We start from the raw sequence: 15,773 nt of genomic DNA on the forward strand, positions 1-15,773 counted from the left end.
GTATACCCAAATATAAATGAAAAGTGTTTCACAGTTTCTTACACTGTGCGTGCAGACAGAGCACAGGTAGAGAGTCATCAAGGGAAACTCCTAAGCTTCATCAAGCCCTCTGCATTACATCCTTTATTTGCTACTATTTTTAATATTCAAACTCCTAAGAAACCCAGGGTTAAAACTGATTTTACTAGACATGCAATACAGTTTACTGATAGGGAAAAGGGTGACTATAGGAAGGAAACAGAGTGTTGATTATGGCTTCGGGGTTTTTTTTTTAAAGAAAAATGGTATAAACCATTAATGATTGCTTATAAAAATGTAGTTACATTAATTTTTGGGCCTGAAGAAAAGGAAGAGAAATTTGAAGAATAAGTTTTGCTCGTTGGCATCAGTTAAGAAATATTCAACCCACCAGACTTGGTCTGCTACCACACATGAGCCAAGGGGGGTATTGAGTGACCAGATCCTTTAGAAGCACTTTAGAAGTAGAAAGCCGTCAAACACATCCATTCCAAAGATTTTTGTAAACTTTGCCATTCAGACTTGGAACTTGAGGGAACAGGATCAGGTTCACAGGATTACAATGACAGAACATCTAAGTTCGGTTTACCGGTCAAGACAATTTACAGAGAATTTACATCCCAGAGAATGTAAAGCAGGAAGACCTGTCTTTGAGTTGATTGATATTTAATGAATATATAATGTCCAGATTTGAATATAAGGCTATATATGACACTGATGATTTTTCTGTAAATTGTTGAATTGGTATATCTTGTTTTCCAAGATAATATCTAAAATTCTTATTTTTTTGACTTTGTTTAGGCAAGCGACATATTACATGTTAAAAAAATAAAAAGTAAAAGCAGCTTTGGGAAAAAGTATTTGAAAGGGGAGGATGGTGCTAAATATAACACATCAGCTGTCCAGCCTCAACTTCTCTTCTATCTGTGGGGTTCAGATACTTGTTTACCATCTCATACCCACACAGACAACTCTGAAGTCAAAAAAACAAATGAAGCCATGGAAGTCAGCATATTCAACCTACTGTGTATGTAGATGTCATGGCTATTACGTCAAGTTAAATAATTCTGGGTGGTGGCTATTACCATATGGTGAGCCTTCCATGTACCATGGTTTTGCAGTAGTAGGCTAAAATTCACCTGATTCATGTGTGCGCTAGCTACTGCTCACAAACAGCTCACCATGTCGATGAAGGTAAAGTTGTATGTATGTACCAAACTTAATATGTAAACTAATGGAATAAGGCTTTGCTAGCTACCAAAGGCCTTCACAGATTCTTTAAAGCAAAATTTTATCCATAATGTTATACAAACTCTTTCTGATCCAGTACTAGTATCATGATATCATGTCCCACCTTAATAGAGAGGGATTCGTTTTGCTAGGGGAACATAACTATGCTGCTTGCATGTTTCCAAATGTGCCTGAACACTGTGTGATTTGCAACTAGAAATGTTACTTGCACTGCTCAAGAGTCATGGAATCACATTCTACATAAAATTCACCACTGCAAGAAATGTGCAACATGAAGGAAAAAGTATATTTTCTCTCAGGCAAACCTGTTTTAAGTCCTGGAAAAAAGTCATATCACCAGAAAAGAACTCTATACACTGTAACAAATAAATGATAAGTGTTCATTTCTTGACGTGTTAATTGATCTTCTGAAAAGGACCTCTGTTATATTTATTTTAACCAGTTCTTCTTTTACTCATACTCAAGAAAATTGTACTTACCAATAGCCTTTGAAGGCAAATAGTTAATACAAAAATTCTACAATTACTGTGGATTTAGAGGGCAACTGAATTTCTACATTTTATTACTACATAGTACAAGAAAGAGGGTTCCAAAACAACTAGATGTCACTTCTTTCGATTAGTTAATTTTATTAAAGACAAGTAGCTGGTGTTGTACAGTGTAGTTAACACAGAATGCTTGTTTATTAATGTAATTACCTGTTTGAATGCTCTTAAATTTCTGGAGCACATAGCATAATCATAACCTGCTATATCCTAGGATATTTAAAAAATCTGGGTTGAGAAAGAATGTAAAAGAGAAATCACTGCCTGATCAAGCTCAGCTACTTGTCTGATCCTATCCTGTGTTTCTGTAATTCTTATCAGTCCATAATATCATTTACTGATATTGTGCCATCAATATTTTAATGTCCAACAGCAATGGCTGTCAGAGCCAACAACCAAGGATAGCCCAATACACTTTGATGTCCAAGGAAGGAATAGATATGTTACACTCTCCCTATCAAAGTGGAGGTCACAATAAAATAATCAACATTCATAAGACTCAAAAATATGGCACCTGGGGCAGGATACCTCAGCCTTTCTAGTGTTGGAAGTCATTGTTCCTACTTTTAAATCACACACCAAATTACTTAAAACTCTTAAACTTTAATTACTTAAAATTACTCTTGACTTCTAGTGTTCTGGACTCCCAAAAATATTTTCCCTTCCTATATTCAAAAGAAATACATATTTTTAAAGCAAGACTCCAGTCAAGTTCAATTTTTAATTTCATATCTGTTGATGAGCAGGCTTCAACCACCATTTTTGGGATGTGTTTTTAGGATTTGTGAAAAGGCTTTGATTTGTTCATAAAGCAAAAGAGATTAAGAGTTCATCCTGTCCATAGATAATAAATCCATAAGCATTCATGCAAATACAAACATGAACACACAGTGGAAAGAAGGACAATAAACATTTAGTGCCCATATGTGCCCCCTTCCCAGTTGTGGACAGATAAACACGACATTTATATCTTGCTCAGTGCTCCTTGGAGCCACAGTTACAAGCCCTCAGAGTTTCCCATAAAACAGCCACAAGCAGGAATCTAAAAGGAAGAAGAAGGAACAGCTAAATCACTAGCATTTCCCCACAAATGAGAAATCTGGCCGTGTGCTAGAGACTGTGTGGGGAAACATTGAGAGGCTCAAACAACCCCAGCCCTCCCCCACAAACGATCAATTAAAAGCCTTCCTTCTGCCAAGAGCCAAGCAAAGACCAGCAAGCGACTGCTGCAAAGAAAACGGTCCTCCCGATCAGTTCTGCATGACAATTGACGGGAAGGGGCAGGCTCCAAGGCCCATCCTCTCACCATGGTGATTAGGCATTCCAAGTGTGCAAGATAGCCCCAGCTAACATAAAGAGAAAGAGAAGCTGGAGACCAGCGGATGCCAGCCAGGGCCAGATGGTCCTGCAGCCGGCAGAACTGGAGCAGCTCACACCCAGCTCTCCGCCACTTTAACGGCCCAAGCGTTTCTTTATTCCAACATGACAATTAAGCAGAGCAACATGACGAGGAGTCTCGGCAACAGTTTGCTGAGGGGGAGGAAAGGAAGAGACTAGCCAAAATGCAAAAACAGAGGTGCGGTAAGGAGACGGCTGTGAGCCCAAACCAAGTCTGAGCTCTGAGAAATCAGTGCAAATCTGGAATGACTCTGTTGAAATCCATGAGTTTCCAGGTAGCATAACACACACCAGAATCTAGCTATCAAGATGGTCTTTCCCTCTATCTGCAAAACTGTTTCCACTCATTTAAAACTCCATGATGATATTTACACATACACAAACATTCTCTTTAGAAACAGAGCTATTTGTTTGCTTTATTTTCATTTTCCTGATTAATAATCCCAATCTCAGATTGTGTTTTAATAGTTGTTCATAACAAGGCTGTACTTTCCTTCTAATTTAACACATCTGAAGCACTGAGTATCACAGGAAAGGCCCTCAGAATACAGCTGTAAACAAAACAAATAAACCTCATGCCTACATTTTGCATAAGGAAAAACATAATAGTAGGCCCTGGTGTGTAAACACCTGGACAGCATGTGCTGTGCTGAAGTAGCCAGAGTGAAGGTGAAAGTTATATAATATGCTAAAAGGAAAAGGCCCCAGGAATTAAAGCATTAACAATTCCTGCTTCCAACTTAAAAAGAACAGCGCTTTCAGTTGCTCTCAGATGTTTTCACTCAGTATTTTTCAAAGCTACAAGTTACTAAAGTGATTTTCATAAACAGTCCAAAAAAGAAGTTTGCCTACTATGAGAAAAAACTTGTTAGAAAAAACTCAAGTATAAATAAGGTGATGATGTCTCATTCCCAATACCTCTCATCCTAGATTGGATATATTTGCATGTTTTATTACAGAAACATTTAAAACAATGTGCTAGAAAGAAGCAGAGATATGAGAAAAGCCCCTAGAAATCAATTTATATGATACTTAAGATTGATAAAGGGAATGCTACCCTGACCTATACCACAGGTGTGAAAGACAAGGCTCAAAGAAATATCTAACTTTGGTCAATAGAACCTGTTTCTTCAATGACAGGCTAAACTTGAAAGCAAAAAACTGCAATAAAGAACAAAAGTGACCAAAAGAAACATTAATAAGCACCAATTGTAGACTGAAAATAAAAGCAAGATATTGCAAGTGATTCCAGGCATACGAAGACCATACACTCTGGAGTAGCCCTGAACGAACAAAGGGAGGAACAACCAAGTGACTTTGTGCAGCAGGAAAATGTATTCTATCACAATCCAGGTGTTGCTGTAGGCCTCTTTGCCTGTTCCCTCTGTTGACTGTGGTGACTATTCTGTGGGGAGTAGCAGTCAAACAATTTATTTTAGACACCAGAGAATAAAGAGAGTTTTTTAAAAGACAGTTACAGATACCTGTCACACAGGGATACAGCATTTATATCTACTCCAGCTGGAAACTTCCACACTAATGAGGATACGTTTATTTGAAGAACCCCATGCAATGTGTCCGTAGATGTTAGGAGCAATGCTCACGCAGTGTAAGCAGGTTTCAAAAATGTCATTAATGCTCTCAATGAAAATTCAAGCAGAGCTACCTGGACAAAGTATTTGTCTTAACAAACAATCCGGCATATCTTTCGCACACAACTCCTGAGGGTTAAGCTCCAACTTTCCTGGAGCCAAAAAGATCTGTAAGAAAGAGGAAAATCTACCAAATTCTCTCCTGGAAGCAGATTACAAAATAATTATTAGCATATGGTAAATTCATGTGACACCTTCCAATTGCTTCTGTCACCGACTTAGGGTACAATTGCGTATATGTAAAATCTGTAAAATATATGTGGTCCAAGCCAATAAACTGTGTCATACATTGTGAGCTGAAAACACATTCAGGAGGTAGACACTAAAAATGTGTATCAATGTAAATCCTAAATGACTTTTCAAGTGGGTATGAGAATCAATCCAGATTTACACCACTAATTAACAGAGATAAGAATCTAATCTCATGGGAATATAAACACACCAAATATCACTCTTAGTTAGTATCTAATTAATAAAATGAAATGCCCACATCTGTATCTCTATAGAGACATACTTTCCCCTTCATTAGCTCTTGTTAGTAATGCAGAACACCTTGGACAGCATTTCTGTAAAAACAAAGCACCACACCCTACAACTCTCTTTTCCAGGAGTTTTAAACTCCCTGTATGGCCATCCTTAAAAGCAAAGAAATGAGTTAGTGAGAAATCCAACTTTGAAATTACAACAAACAAACAAAAATATGAATATAGTCTGTTGGTGGCAGCACAAGGACCGTTATATGTTGCAATTAAAGTTATTCATCCGTCATGTGGTCTGATTCCATTGCAGTATTTGGGAGAATGCAAATAAACAGTAGAGCCCAGCAATTCTGTAGAGTGTCTATGGGAGGTATAAAGAGTTTGCTGATCTAGTGGCTTTTACTGCCCTCACCAATACTTTTTCACTGACCAGCCTGTCTATACAACCATTTCTCTGCAATGTATGTTAGGGTGGTGGTGAAAAGAAACCTTGTTTCACAGAAAAGTTTGCGTCTTCCCTGTGCAAGAAAATGGAGACAGTTTTTTAGGGTCACTGACTAGGTATATAGAAGAGCCCAAGAGGACATATTTACATGCATGCAAATGTGTGCGTACATCTCTGCTTGTGTTCCTAACCATGGAATTACTAAAAAGTTCTATCAGTCATCACAACTAACAAAGAATTTTTTACTCATGGAATATATGCTCTGTTCTTGTCCAAAATACTGAAACACTCAGGAATTTACTTTCTATGAAATCCTATCTAAACATTGCAAGGATATTTGAAGGTCATAATTAGGCATAACTATGCTTTTTCTCATATGGATAACATTTCAATAAAATGTCTCTACATCCCTTAACTATTAAAATAGCATTTTAACTAGGTAAGAATCAATATTCAGCTCCGGAACTAAAAGTAGACAGTCTCTGATGTTTTATCTTCCACCTAGGCCTGTTGGGTACAAAGTCAGTTTTGCCAAACTATTTCTATTTATTTTTCATAGCAATGATAGGAAATATTTCTATATTTGGATACCTTTCAGCACAATCTACATAATTTTAATTTGTCCATTTTACCTCTACAACTCTCCACCAAAGTCGTTTTTCCTTTAGCTGTCATGTTTTAGGTGGTTGCACCACTATTTAAGGAGGTTTACCTATTTATTAGCTGAACATTCATCAAAACTTCTAATAGCAAAGTCAATAAGGGAAGGTCTATCGCTTCTCAGTAGATATGTATCCACCACTGCAATTCACTTCTAATATTGTCCAGCTTTTAACATAAATTATACTGCTTTTTAACAGGACAAGGTTAGGAAAATACAACATGCAATATACTGTAAGCATATTTAACTGGCAGGCCAGCACTTTATATACTTATCTGCTACCATACATGATCTGAGTGGGTTTCATGTCTACAAGACAGGTTATACTTAAATTGGCAATTTATAGTGTCCCAAATTATAACTTATCTTTAGTCATGGCAATATTATCTCTTGTTCCCTTTCAAGCTTATTAATATCACCCCTACACATCTCACTTATATTCAGCACACACTCCTTCAAATTGTTGCACTTGGGCATCAAAGACAAAAGCAAACACACATACAAGCAGTTCTAGCTGAGCTTAAGCCACACCAGAGGAAGAGAGTGCACACCTCTGTAGTGCAACATGTAGCTTCCGTCTTCAAGAGGGAATCATTCCACACTTACAAACGTTGACATAAAAGACACACTCATGGCATATTTCAAAACCAAAGAGCGATGGATTTACAAGGCAGGTTGATTTTATGGTGACTTTTATTGACAAGGAACGTGGGCTTCGGCAGATGCCTCGTAGCACTGGGAAGTTAACACAGTGCCTAATTCAAGGAGACAGCCTGCGGAAGCAGCACCGACAGGGGAGCGAGCGCAGCAACGTCTCTATTACTCTCTTCGGCATCATAAAGGAGGAGAAGAAAAATGGTATCCAAGAGGAAACTGGAAAGCTGCGCTGCAGGCTTTTTCTTTTTCAAACATTGCTTCTTTTCCCACCCACTCCTCAAATAAGTAAAAGAAAAAAGGGGAGGGGCAAGGCACCATAAGGAAGAACAAAGGGACCCACATGGGAAAAAAACCTCACTTCAGTCTCTAAGCCAAGACCTGAATCTGGAGGAGATGAGCACAAGCCAAACAGTAGCTTATCTTCAGTGTCTTATACAGGGTACTACTTATCTATTTTCCCCACATCAGGATAGCTCAAGGCGCTTAATGAGGAAGGGGGTCAGGAGTGCAAGACAAATGCTGCAACAGGTATTGCTCCTCTTTTGCAGATAACTGGCCTGAGAAAGGAAACTTCACTTCCAAATTTGCAGGTGGTCGTGTGGAAACACCTGCACCCATTTAAAAGTTAGTGCAGGGTGTGCAACTTCCTTTGAACAACACGGGTTCTCTTTTTCCCATTTTGATAACAAGGCTTATTATACTGAACAGCCAATAAATATGCCTTTCTACTGATATATTTATTATATGAGGCAAGAGGTGGAGAGGGGAAAAGTGTTTTAAAACAAAGTAGGGCAACACCCTTCACCGAAAAAGAAGTTTCTGAAACAAATGTTTCAGGGTACTTAAAGAGGGATAAATGCCAACACATTTCACAACACCGAATCTCTCCCCCTTTTATGGAATTCTGACTAGTTTTCTGAGGCTCAGCACTCCAACTGAGCATGAGAAGAACAACTCTGTTGCATAGATTCCCTTCAATCCACCTCCCTCTGTAATCCATCAACATGCACTTAAAAAAAAAACTGGACCGTAAGTATTATATGCCTCTTTGACACCTCCTAGCATTACAAAACACACCTGTTGAACATTTCAAGAGCCCAGCTAAGCAAAGTTGAGGTACTTACATCTATCATTTCGGTCTTCAGGGCTGGATGAGGTCTCCCGGTCTGAAATGAGGCCAGAGACAGCAAAGATCTTTTTCCCTGTGTCATCAACTTTGAGTGAGCCAGGGGAGCCAGATGGTAGCTGGGCTCCAAACTCATACTCCTTGCCATCAGCATCTGAGAAGCGAAGGTGGGGAGAATCAGTATCATGGCAGTTCTTCAGGCGCTTGGCAGGTGTAAAAGCTGACTGGTAACTCTCCCTGTCTTCAGTGGAGGCAAAGGGACGGAAGGCCCCAACACCACTGTGGTTCAGCATGCTGATTGGGGTGCAGTCCAGATTCGGGGGAGCAAACTGGGGATGGAGATGCAGCAAGGAAGGTGGAAAATCACGGTTGGTGAAGGCTCCGGGTACCCCACCTTGCCGGTGATACATGGAGGCAAAAGTATAGGAGCCATTGGTGAACGGGATGTGTACATCCTTGTCCACTGATACCGGGACGCCAAAGGGCCTTGGCTGTTGGCAAGGTATGGAAGCATCACGGCTGGCTTCAGCAGTCGAAGCGAGAACCATCAAGGCTGGAGATGCCAGAGGATTGGGAAGGTAGGAGGAGTTTTCCATCTTGAAGGCTGCCCGGTGTAAGTCCATCGAAGTCTCTTTCCTTGACAGGGCCTCAAGGGAAATGGTCTTCCCTGGATGGAAAACAAAGCAATGTTTGGGTGTGGAGCTAGGAGATCTTACTGGGGCTTCATCACCATCCCAAAGCTGTGGAGAAAATGGAAAGGAAAGCAAAGAGAATAGTAAGTTTTGTTAGGCAGTTTTTGCAGTTGGCTGTTTTGAATGCTGCAAGATACTGAGTTAGAACCAAATCTCCATGTGTTCGCCTTTTAGTAATCTAATGAAAAATTCACAAATGACTGGAAGGGCCTCTGACTCCCTCTAAGGGTGTGTCTCCACAAGTGTTTCTCCTGTTCACAATTCAGTTTATTGTCTAATTTTAAATTGAACAGAAGTTCTCCAAAGGTGAATTAGGTGTGGCACGGGAGAATCACGCGCCAACAGTATTCTCTGGCTGATGCAGACTGTACAACATGCCCTGGCCTCTTTCTGCCTTACAGAAGAGCAAAGCAGCCGTGCCTCTGTGGCTGGTAGGGACAGAATTCTCTGAATAAGTGTGTTGGATCTCTGCAGGATAACAAATGGTTTTGATGAGCAAACTAAGGGCAAATTACCTGAATCCTGCCCATTAAAAAGTATCAGAGCAAAAAACTTGCTCTGGAATGTGAAAACCTATGTTTGTAACTCTTGGTTAGTGTCTGAAAAACTACCAGTTAAAATGAATACCACATAAATTATTCACAATTTACAAATTAACATTTGTACAGGTATTTACACAAATTGTATATGCATATCTAATGCAGAGAACATGTCTCTTTTCTCCAGTTGAAGCATGTGTACCCACAGATATCCCGGGCATTATCAATTCATATCCACACTTTGCATTGCTAAGTATTCTCTGTATTCATCCAATATATGTCTATGTCTGTGCATGCACATGTGTGTGTAATTTTAAAGAAAGTGGCATAGACTTCATCAATAAAGCACTTGATGTCTTTGAAATATTCTAAAATGTAATGGGTTCCTATACCATCTGATCTCCCACACGCACCTTCCTTTGCGGTCAGGATGGCACAATAGGATCAGTAAATTTACCGCTTAATGTGCTGATGCTTAACCTGGATATGCCATTAACATTAACAGAAAAATACTAGCAACATTTCTAGGCTTGCTTTTCCTTTGAAACTATTTAAAGTCAAAAATATAAGCTGACCAAAACAAGCATACAGTACATAGATGTACACTGGTAAATAGTAACAGTTTCTTCTAATGCTTTTTAGAGCTGAAATTCAGAATTCTTCCTCTCTCTTCATAGAAATCACCCAGAAATCCCCCCTTTTAAGCTTCTATTACCAAACATTTAGAATGCCACAATGCACTTTAATCCATCAGGTCTGTTACTTTAAAACAATATACTAGCCTTGCGGCATTCGAAAGGCCACCAGAAAAATCATATAATAAAAAAGCTGTTACAAAATGAGCCTGTTAGTTCCAGAAGGTCAGACATAGCAAATAAAACTTACTGAAAGAGTCTCTTTTCTAATGGAGTGGCTTTTGTATTCTGTGAATGAACAAGCCTAGGTTAACAAACTCTATGGAATCCTGGCTGTGCCTTTTATGCAGTCTAGCAATAACATTTCCTTTTCTCCCATCCTGTACCCAGACGTTCACTGACTGTTTTTAAGTGTGAAGATGAGTGGGCATCATCTTGCCTCTTCCTCATCTGGCTCCCTTCCTGATACAGATCAGCACTAAATTACCAGATTAGAGATCTCACATTAACAGTGTGCAGCCTCTTCCAAATTTTAAATAACTTTCTGTCAAGTTCTAGCTATGGACAAAGAGATGCTAAGGGCAGCTTGGTCAGCATTCTTCTGGGTGATCTCCTCTTGCGGCTTTTAGCACAACTGATTTATCAAAGAAAACAAGCAAACAAATGTAAAACCCAAATCTACAATGACTGCTGAAAGTGGTGGGTGGGATGGAAAATCTGGGCATTTATTTTCATGTACTTTTAAAGAAAAAAGAGAGAGGGGTAGCCACTCAGATAAATACGCTAAATATCTAAAGTGACCTGTGAGACCGATGAAAAACCATGGTCAATAAAATTTAAATAAAAGTAGGGGAGTGAAAGTGCACCACTCCTGCCTGTTCCTGCTTTTCTATTTTTACTTACATTGTCACCTCATTACATTAAATGTATTTCATAAATTAGTAATCTGGAAGCCACACTTGACACTCCTTGTAGGATATCGTGAATTACTTCAACCACGCTATTCATTCACAAACTTCATTATATTGAGAATAAATCAACTAAGTACAATACTGCATCATGCCAGGTTTATTTTTTTTAACTCCTGGATTCTTTTTCATTTTCTCCTGGTCTCCTACCTTCTTTCTGCCTCATACTGTTATTTCCTATCACCACCATCATTAGAAGCATGTACAGATGAGGCTGCAGCAAAGCCAGTCATTATGAAAATCTATAGTTAATACACTCCCAATGTCAGAATGTCATTGGTTTTTAAATATGGAACCCAAAATAAGAAAACTAACTGACCTGCTTAATTAAAAAAATATGGATTGTCGGATAACCAGCCTGATGAAACATTTGGGTGCTAGAAGAGAGCGGGCACAGGCAAAGTAAGTAACTGTTACTTTTCTGCCTCTATGCTGATTTTTTTTAATTTAGCGCCCTGTGCAAATCCAGATTAAAATAACTCCAGCTATTGATCCAAGCAGTGGAATTGACATTAATTTTAGTTCACTTCTCACTTTGCAAAGGGATCAATAGGAAGTAATAACAGCTGACATCCTCACTGAAAGGAAGAGAAAAGACGGCCTAGCGACAGAAATCGAAAAGCAACCAAATAAATCAGCAGATACTTTTCCATGGCATCAGACAAACTCCAAACAGATTGCAAAAAGTCTTTGTTAAATTAACTAAACAAGGAGTGGAGGAGGCCAAGGGGGTGGAGATAAATCTATGAACCTGCATAAACTGTCCACTGGGCAACTGGAAGAAATGAATACACCAAAAATACTCTTCCAATGACTTGTATTTTCAGAATTACTACTTTGCATTATGGATAAAAATGTTCCTTTTTAAGGGCATCCATAATTTCTGCCTTTTAGCTAAATGCAAAGTAAAGCACAAGACCAAGAGAAACTGAATCAAAAACTATAGCCTTGATTCACAACAAACAAAATCACATCCTAGAACAAATCTAACATACTGTACCCAGTTTGGCTTTTGGGTCCTCTATTTATTAATGATGATAATGATTTTTACTGCATAAGAAGAGAATGTACTTGAAGGAAGCAAAGCTAACATAACACAGAATTTTATCATGCATCCTCATAATCAGAATATTCAATTGGGTCCCAAGCTGCAAGTGGCAAATTTTACTTGCTATTTAGTTTAAAATATATCTTAACGCACAGAACAAAAAAAATTGAGTTTGTGTTACAAATTTATTTTGTTAATAAAATACATATAATACACAACTTAGGCAACTAAAACATGTTGAATTTGTATGGTCTTCCAGCTTTTTCCAAATGTCAAGAATTAAAATAACGTACTAAAATTTTTTCTGCTGTTTGCCAAGATAAAGAAAAATGAAAGCTAATAAAATGTTATTTTAAAAAAAGAAGTATAATCTCTCAGGAAAGAGGCTGGAGTGAACTTTGGGTACTACAGGTTAGATCTCTTACTGCTTTTTAATTACATAATTCTAGAAGCAGGAATTTATAAATGTATTCCTAGTTAGAAAATCCTGATATTACCAAAAAACAAAAAAACAACCCCCAGCTGTTGGGGGGGATTAAAGTGCTCAAGTGGATTATGTATTTGAACTAAACAGGATTTCTTCCTAATATATTAAAACAAATGCAAGATCAAGGTGAACAAGGAGGAGTTCCTAGTACTAAATAAACTCTATAGGTTTGCTTTTCTTGTAGCTAAATATCAAGGAGGTGTTGGAGTTTACGAGACATATGGGGAGGGGGGTGGAGATGTGGGAATATGGGCACTGTCGTTTCAGGACCCATGAAATACCGCTTTAGAAAGCAGCACAATCCATTTACATGGAAAAAGTTGATGGATCGGGCCCTATGGTACAAGAAAACAGCAACCTTGGCTCTCTCCAATTTGGTTTGCAACTTTTCCCTGTGAGACCTATGGGGAAAGCAAATGAAAATCAAGCCACGCGTACTTGGGGGTGGGGGAACCAAAGCAAGTAAGTGTACTGAAATGTACATAAATAGATTGCTGTTAGCAGCCAACCCATCAGAGTACATCCCTTTTTTGCCAACTTTTAAAATATTACTTGCAAAATTCGAAGCCTACGAACGATGCAGGCAACAAAAAAGAATCAACCTCTGAACTGCACGGTACTGGGGTCTACATACCACCCCCGATTTGGAAAGGTTCCTGAAAGGGCACCGGGTGGACGCAGAGCGTTTCTGACGCTTCTTCAAGCTTAAGGAAAAAAGGAAGATTATTTCAACGCCTTCCTCATCTAGAGAAATAAGTCACAGATCTGGGTAAATACCTAACTCCGTTCCCATCAAAAGGAGAAAACAACCACGGTTTTAATTTCATAGGAAGTAAAGTAAACCCGCACTTATCTCAGCTTCTGCAGTTGCAAATTAAACAGGTGTTTGTCCTTTGCGGCTTTCGAAACCAAGGACGGAAGAATCTGGCCAATTTAAATATGATTTCAACAAAGAAAAAAAAATCCCCTACCTCACTAGATTTTAAGGAGAGTGGGGAAAAAAAGTCTCAAAAGTTCATATGAAAGATGCACTATACCGACACCCCCCAAAACGTTGCCCCGACAAAAAGTGCAAAGTCGGTTCAGAATCTTGGTAAAGAAAACGAAATTTTCACTCTTTCCAGGAAATATGTGCAGGGAGGAAGAAGGCTGTCTCCCTCCATCCCAATTTCTATAGTCAGTTCAAGGCTCCTTTTCTTTTTAAAACACCAAACAAAGCTCATCAAACCTGCGGATGGCTCGAACTGCAACAATCCGTTCCCTGCACATTTCCTGTCTGGAAGGCGAAAGCATTCAATGCAACTCCTGAATTGCACGCTGCCTAATGATTTCATTGTGCCCAAGCAGATGGTTTTTACGTATTTCGATCTACAAGGTGAGGAATTATTTCCCCTTCCTTACAACCTCTGTACTGACTTCCCTGCCCAGCTGTAGCGGCTGATGTTGTTTTATTTCAAACGCTCACCATTCCTTGGCTTCTGGGCTGCGAAGGTGTAGAAAGTTTTGCTAAAGGGGAGCCCAGCTAAATATGCATATTCCAATTTCCTCCCACTTCCTCTCGCCAAGGGTTTCCAACCGGGTTCGCTATTTGCTCGCTGCACCGATGTTGACCTTACAGCACAATATGGTCTTTGCTGTTCCTTGCAAGGAATAATTGCAAACATAGTAAACGGTGAAGATTTTGCACCTCCGAGGAATGCGGACAAGCGGGCTTCATTGAAGAAAGGGAGAGCTCCTTGCCTGAACTTCAACCTCCCATCCAAATTATAACTATTTCACATTCGCAACAACGATTGTAAGGTAAAATAAACATAAAACAAAACAAGCGGCAGTACTTCGTGTGGCTGGGTAATTTCTAATAATCAAAGTTCATGCGCGAGCCTGTCTTTACTAAAACTGAAAGCTTATGGAAGATGATTAGGACGGTACGCGGAGCTATCTGAGCACACGGGAAAACGTGAAATTTTAAACATGCTTAGACTTTGCTCCAAGATAATCTCTGTTGCTTTAAGTATGAGGGAGGCAAGCTGCCTTGTTCCCCTGTACAAACTGTCCCCCCCCCACCCCGTTTTGTCTGGGGGCATCGCGTTGTTGCAGCGAGAGGCGCTGGGACATGTGAAAGCGAACCGGGAAGTAACCGCCGCGGTCTACAGACGGAAAGCTCTCCCCTCTTTTTTTATAGCCAAACCTTGTTTGCGCTAATTGGAGGATTGCTATTTTCAGTTGCATTTTTAAGAATCCTTTCCCCGGCACCTGATCCCACCCCACCCTGCGTTCGCTGCTTCTCCCCCCACCCCCGAAAAATAAACAGCAGGAGGAGAGTCCCGAGATCAGAGCTACCCTTCAAGTGGGAGGGGGCACCACACTGATCTAAATACATACTCATTAAGGTCCCCCCCCCTTTTAGCATTCCCTCCCCTGGACCCCGATAAGCATCTGCCTTGGTTCGAACTTTGCACTGAAGAACGGGGCGTGGAGAGAAATGGAGGGAGAAACTTAACTTGCAAAGTTTGACTTTTCAAAACATCAGCGCCTGCATTTGCAGGGGAAGTGAAAAGTAACGGGGCAAACGACTGAATCGAAACCCTGGAGATCCACTGCTGAAAAGTTGAGCAGCCACGCATTTACGCACACGCACACACACACACAACCCCAGGCTTTCGAGCAGGCACCCCTGGGATCTCCCGCTACTCACCCTGGAAATTCCTCGAGAGGCGGCGTCCCCCTTGGATCTCAGACCGGGGAAGGCGAGAGCCGGAGACGTTGCGTGGGCAGGAGAGCCGGACGTGCTAGCCCCGGCGCGTGTGTGCAAACGCTCTCGGCCAGCATGGGAGTAAGCAAGAGCCTGACACGGCTGCCGAGAGCCAAGGAAGGCGCAGCGCTGCTCTCGAAGCTGCCTCTAATCAGTGAATGAGCCTCCACTCTCCCAGGGACTCCTAGCTGCTCGCGCACACACACACGCACGCTCGCTCTCTCGCTCTCACACACACACACACACACACACACGCGTATAGAGCCGGCCTGGGAACGGAATACATTAGGGCAGGGAGGAAGCCTGGGAAATGGAGTCCACAGCTGGGACGCACAGCTGCTCAGGGATGGGTCCCCCCTCAACACAGAGCAAGGCATTAAGTTTGGTTAGGGGCTGGGGTCTCTGCTTGGTGCCCCCTGT

General features: G+C 40.4%; 1 protein-coding gene across 1 annotated transcript in view; it reads right to left on the reverse strand.

The window, feature by feature from the left end:
• The window catches only part of RNF220 (ring finger protein 220), a 364,723-nt gene extending 349,339 nt beyond the window's left edge, over positions 1-15,384 (reverse strand). The window contains exons 1-2 of the mRNA XM_044431684.1: positions 15,297-15,384; positions 8,231-8,972 (exon numbers count right to left, since the gene is read on the reverse strand). Coding sequence (XP_044287619.1) covers positions 8,231-8,855 — 625 coding nt within the window. The 5' untranslated portion in view covers positions 8,856-8,972; positions 15,297-15,384. The remainder of the gene's footprint in view (positions 1-8,230; positions 8,973-15,296) is intronic.
• Between the last annotated feature and the right edge of the window lie 389 nt (positions 15,385-15,773).

The sequence above is a fragment of the Varanus komodoensis genome, unplaced genomic scaffold (assembly GCF_004798865.1).
Source record: "Varanus komodoensis strain SLA01 unplaced genomic scaffold, ASM479886v1 scaffold1, whole genome shotgun sequence".
Classification (NCBI taxonomy): domain Eukaryota; kingdom Metazoa; phylum Chordata; class Lepidosauria; order Squamata; family Varanidae; genus Varanus; species Varanus komodoensis.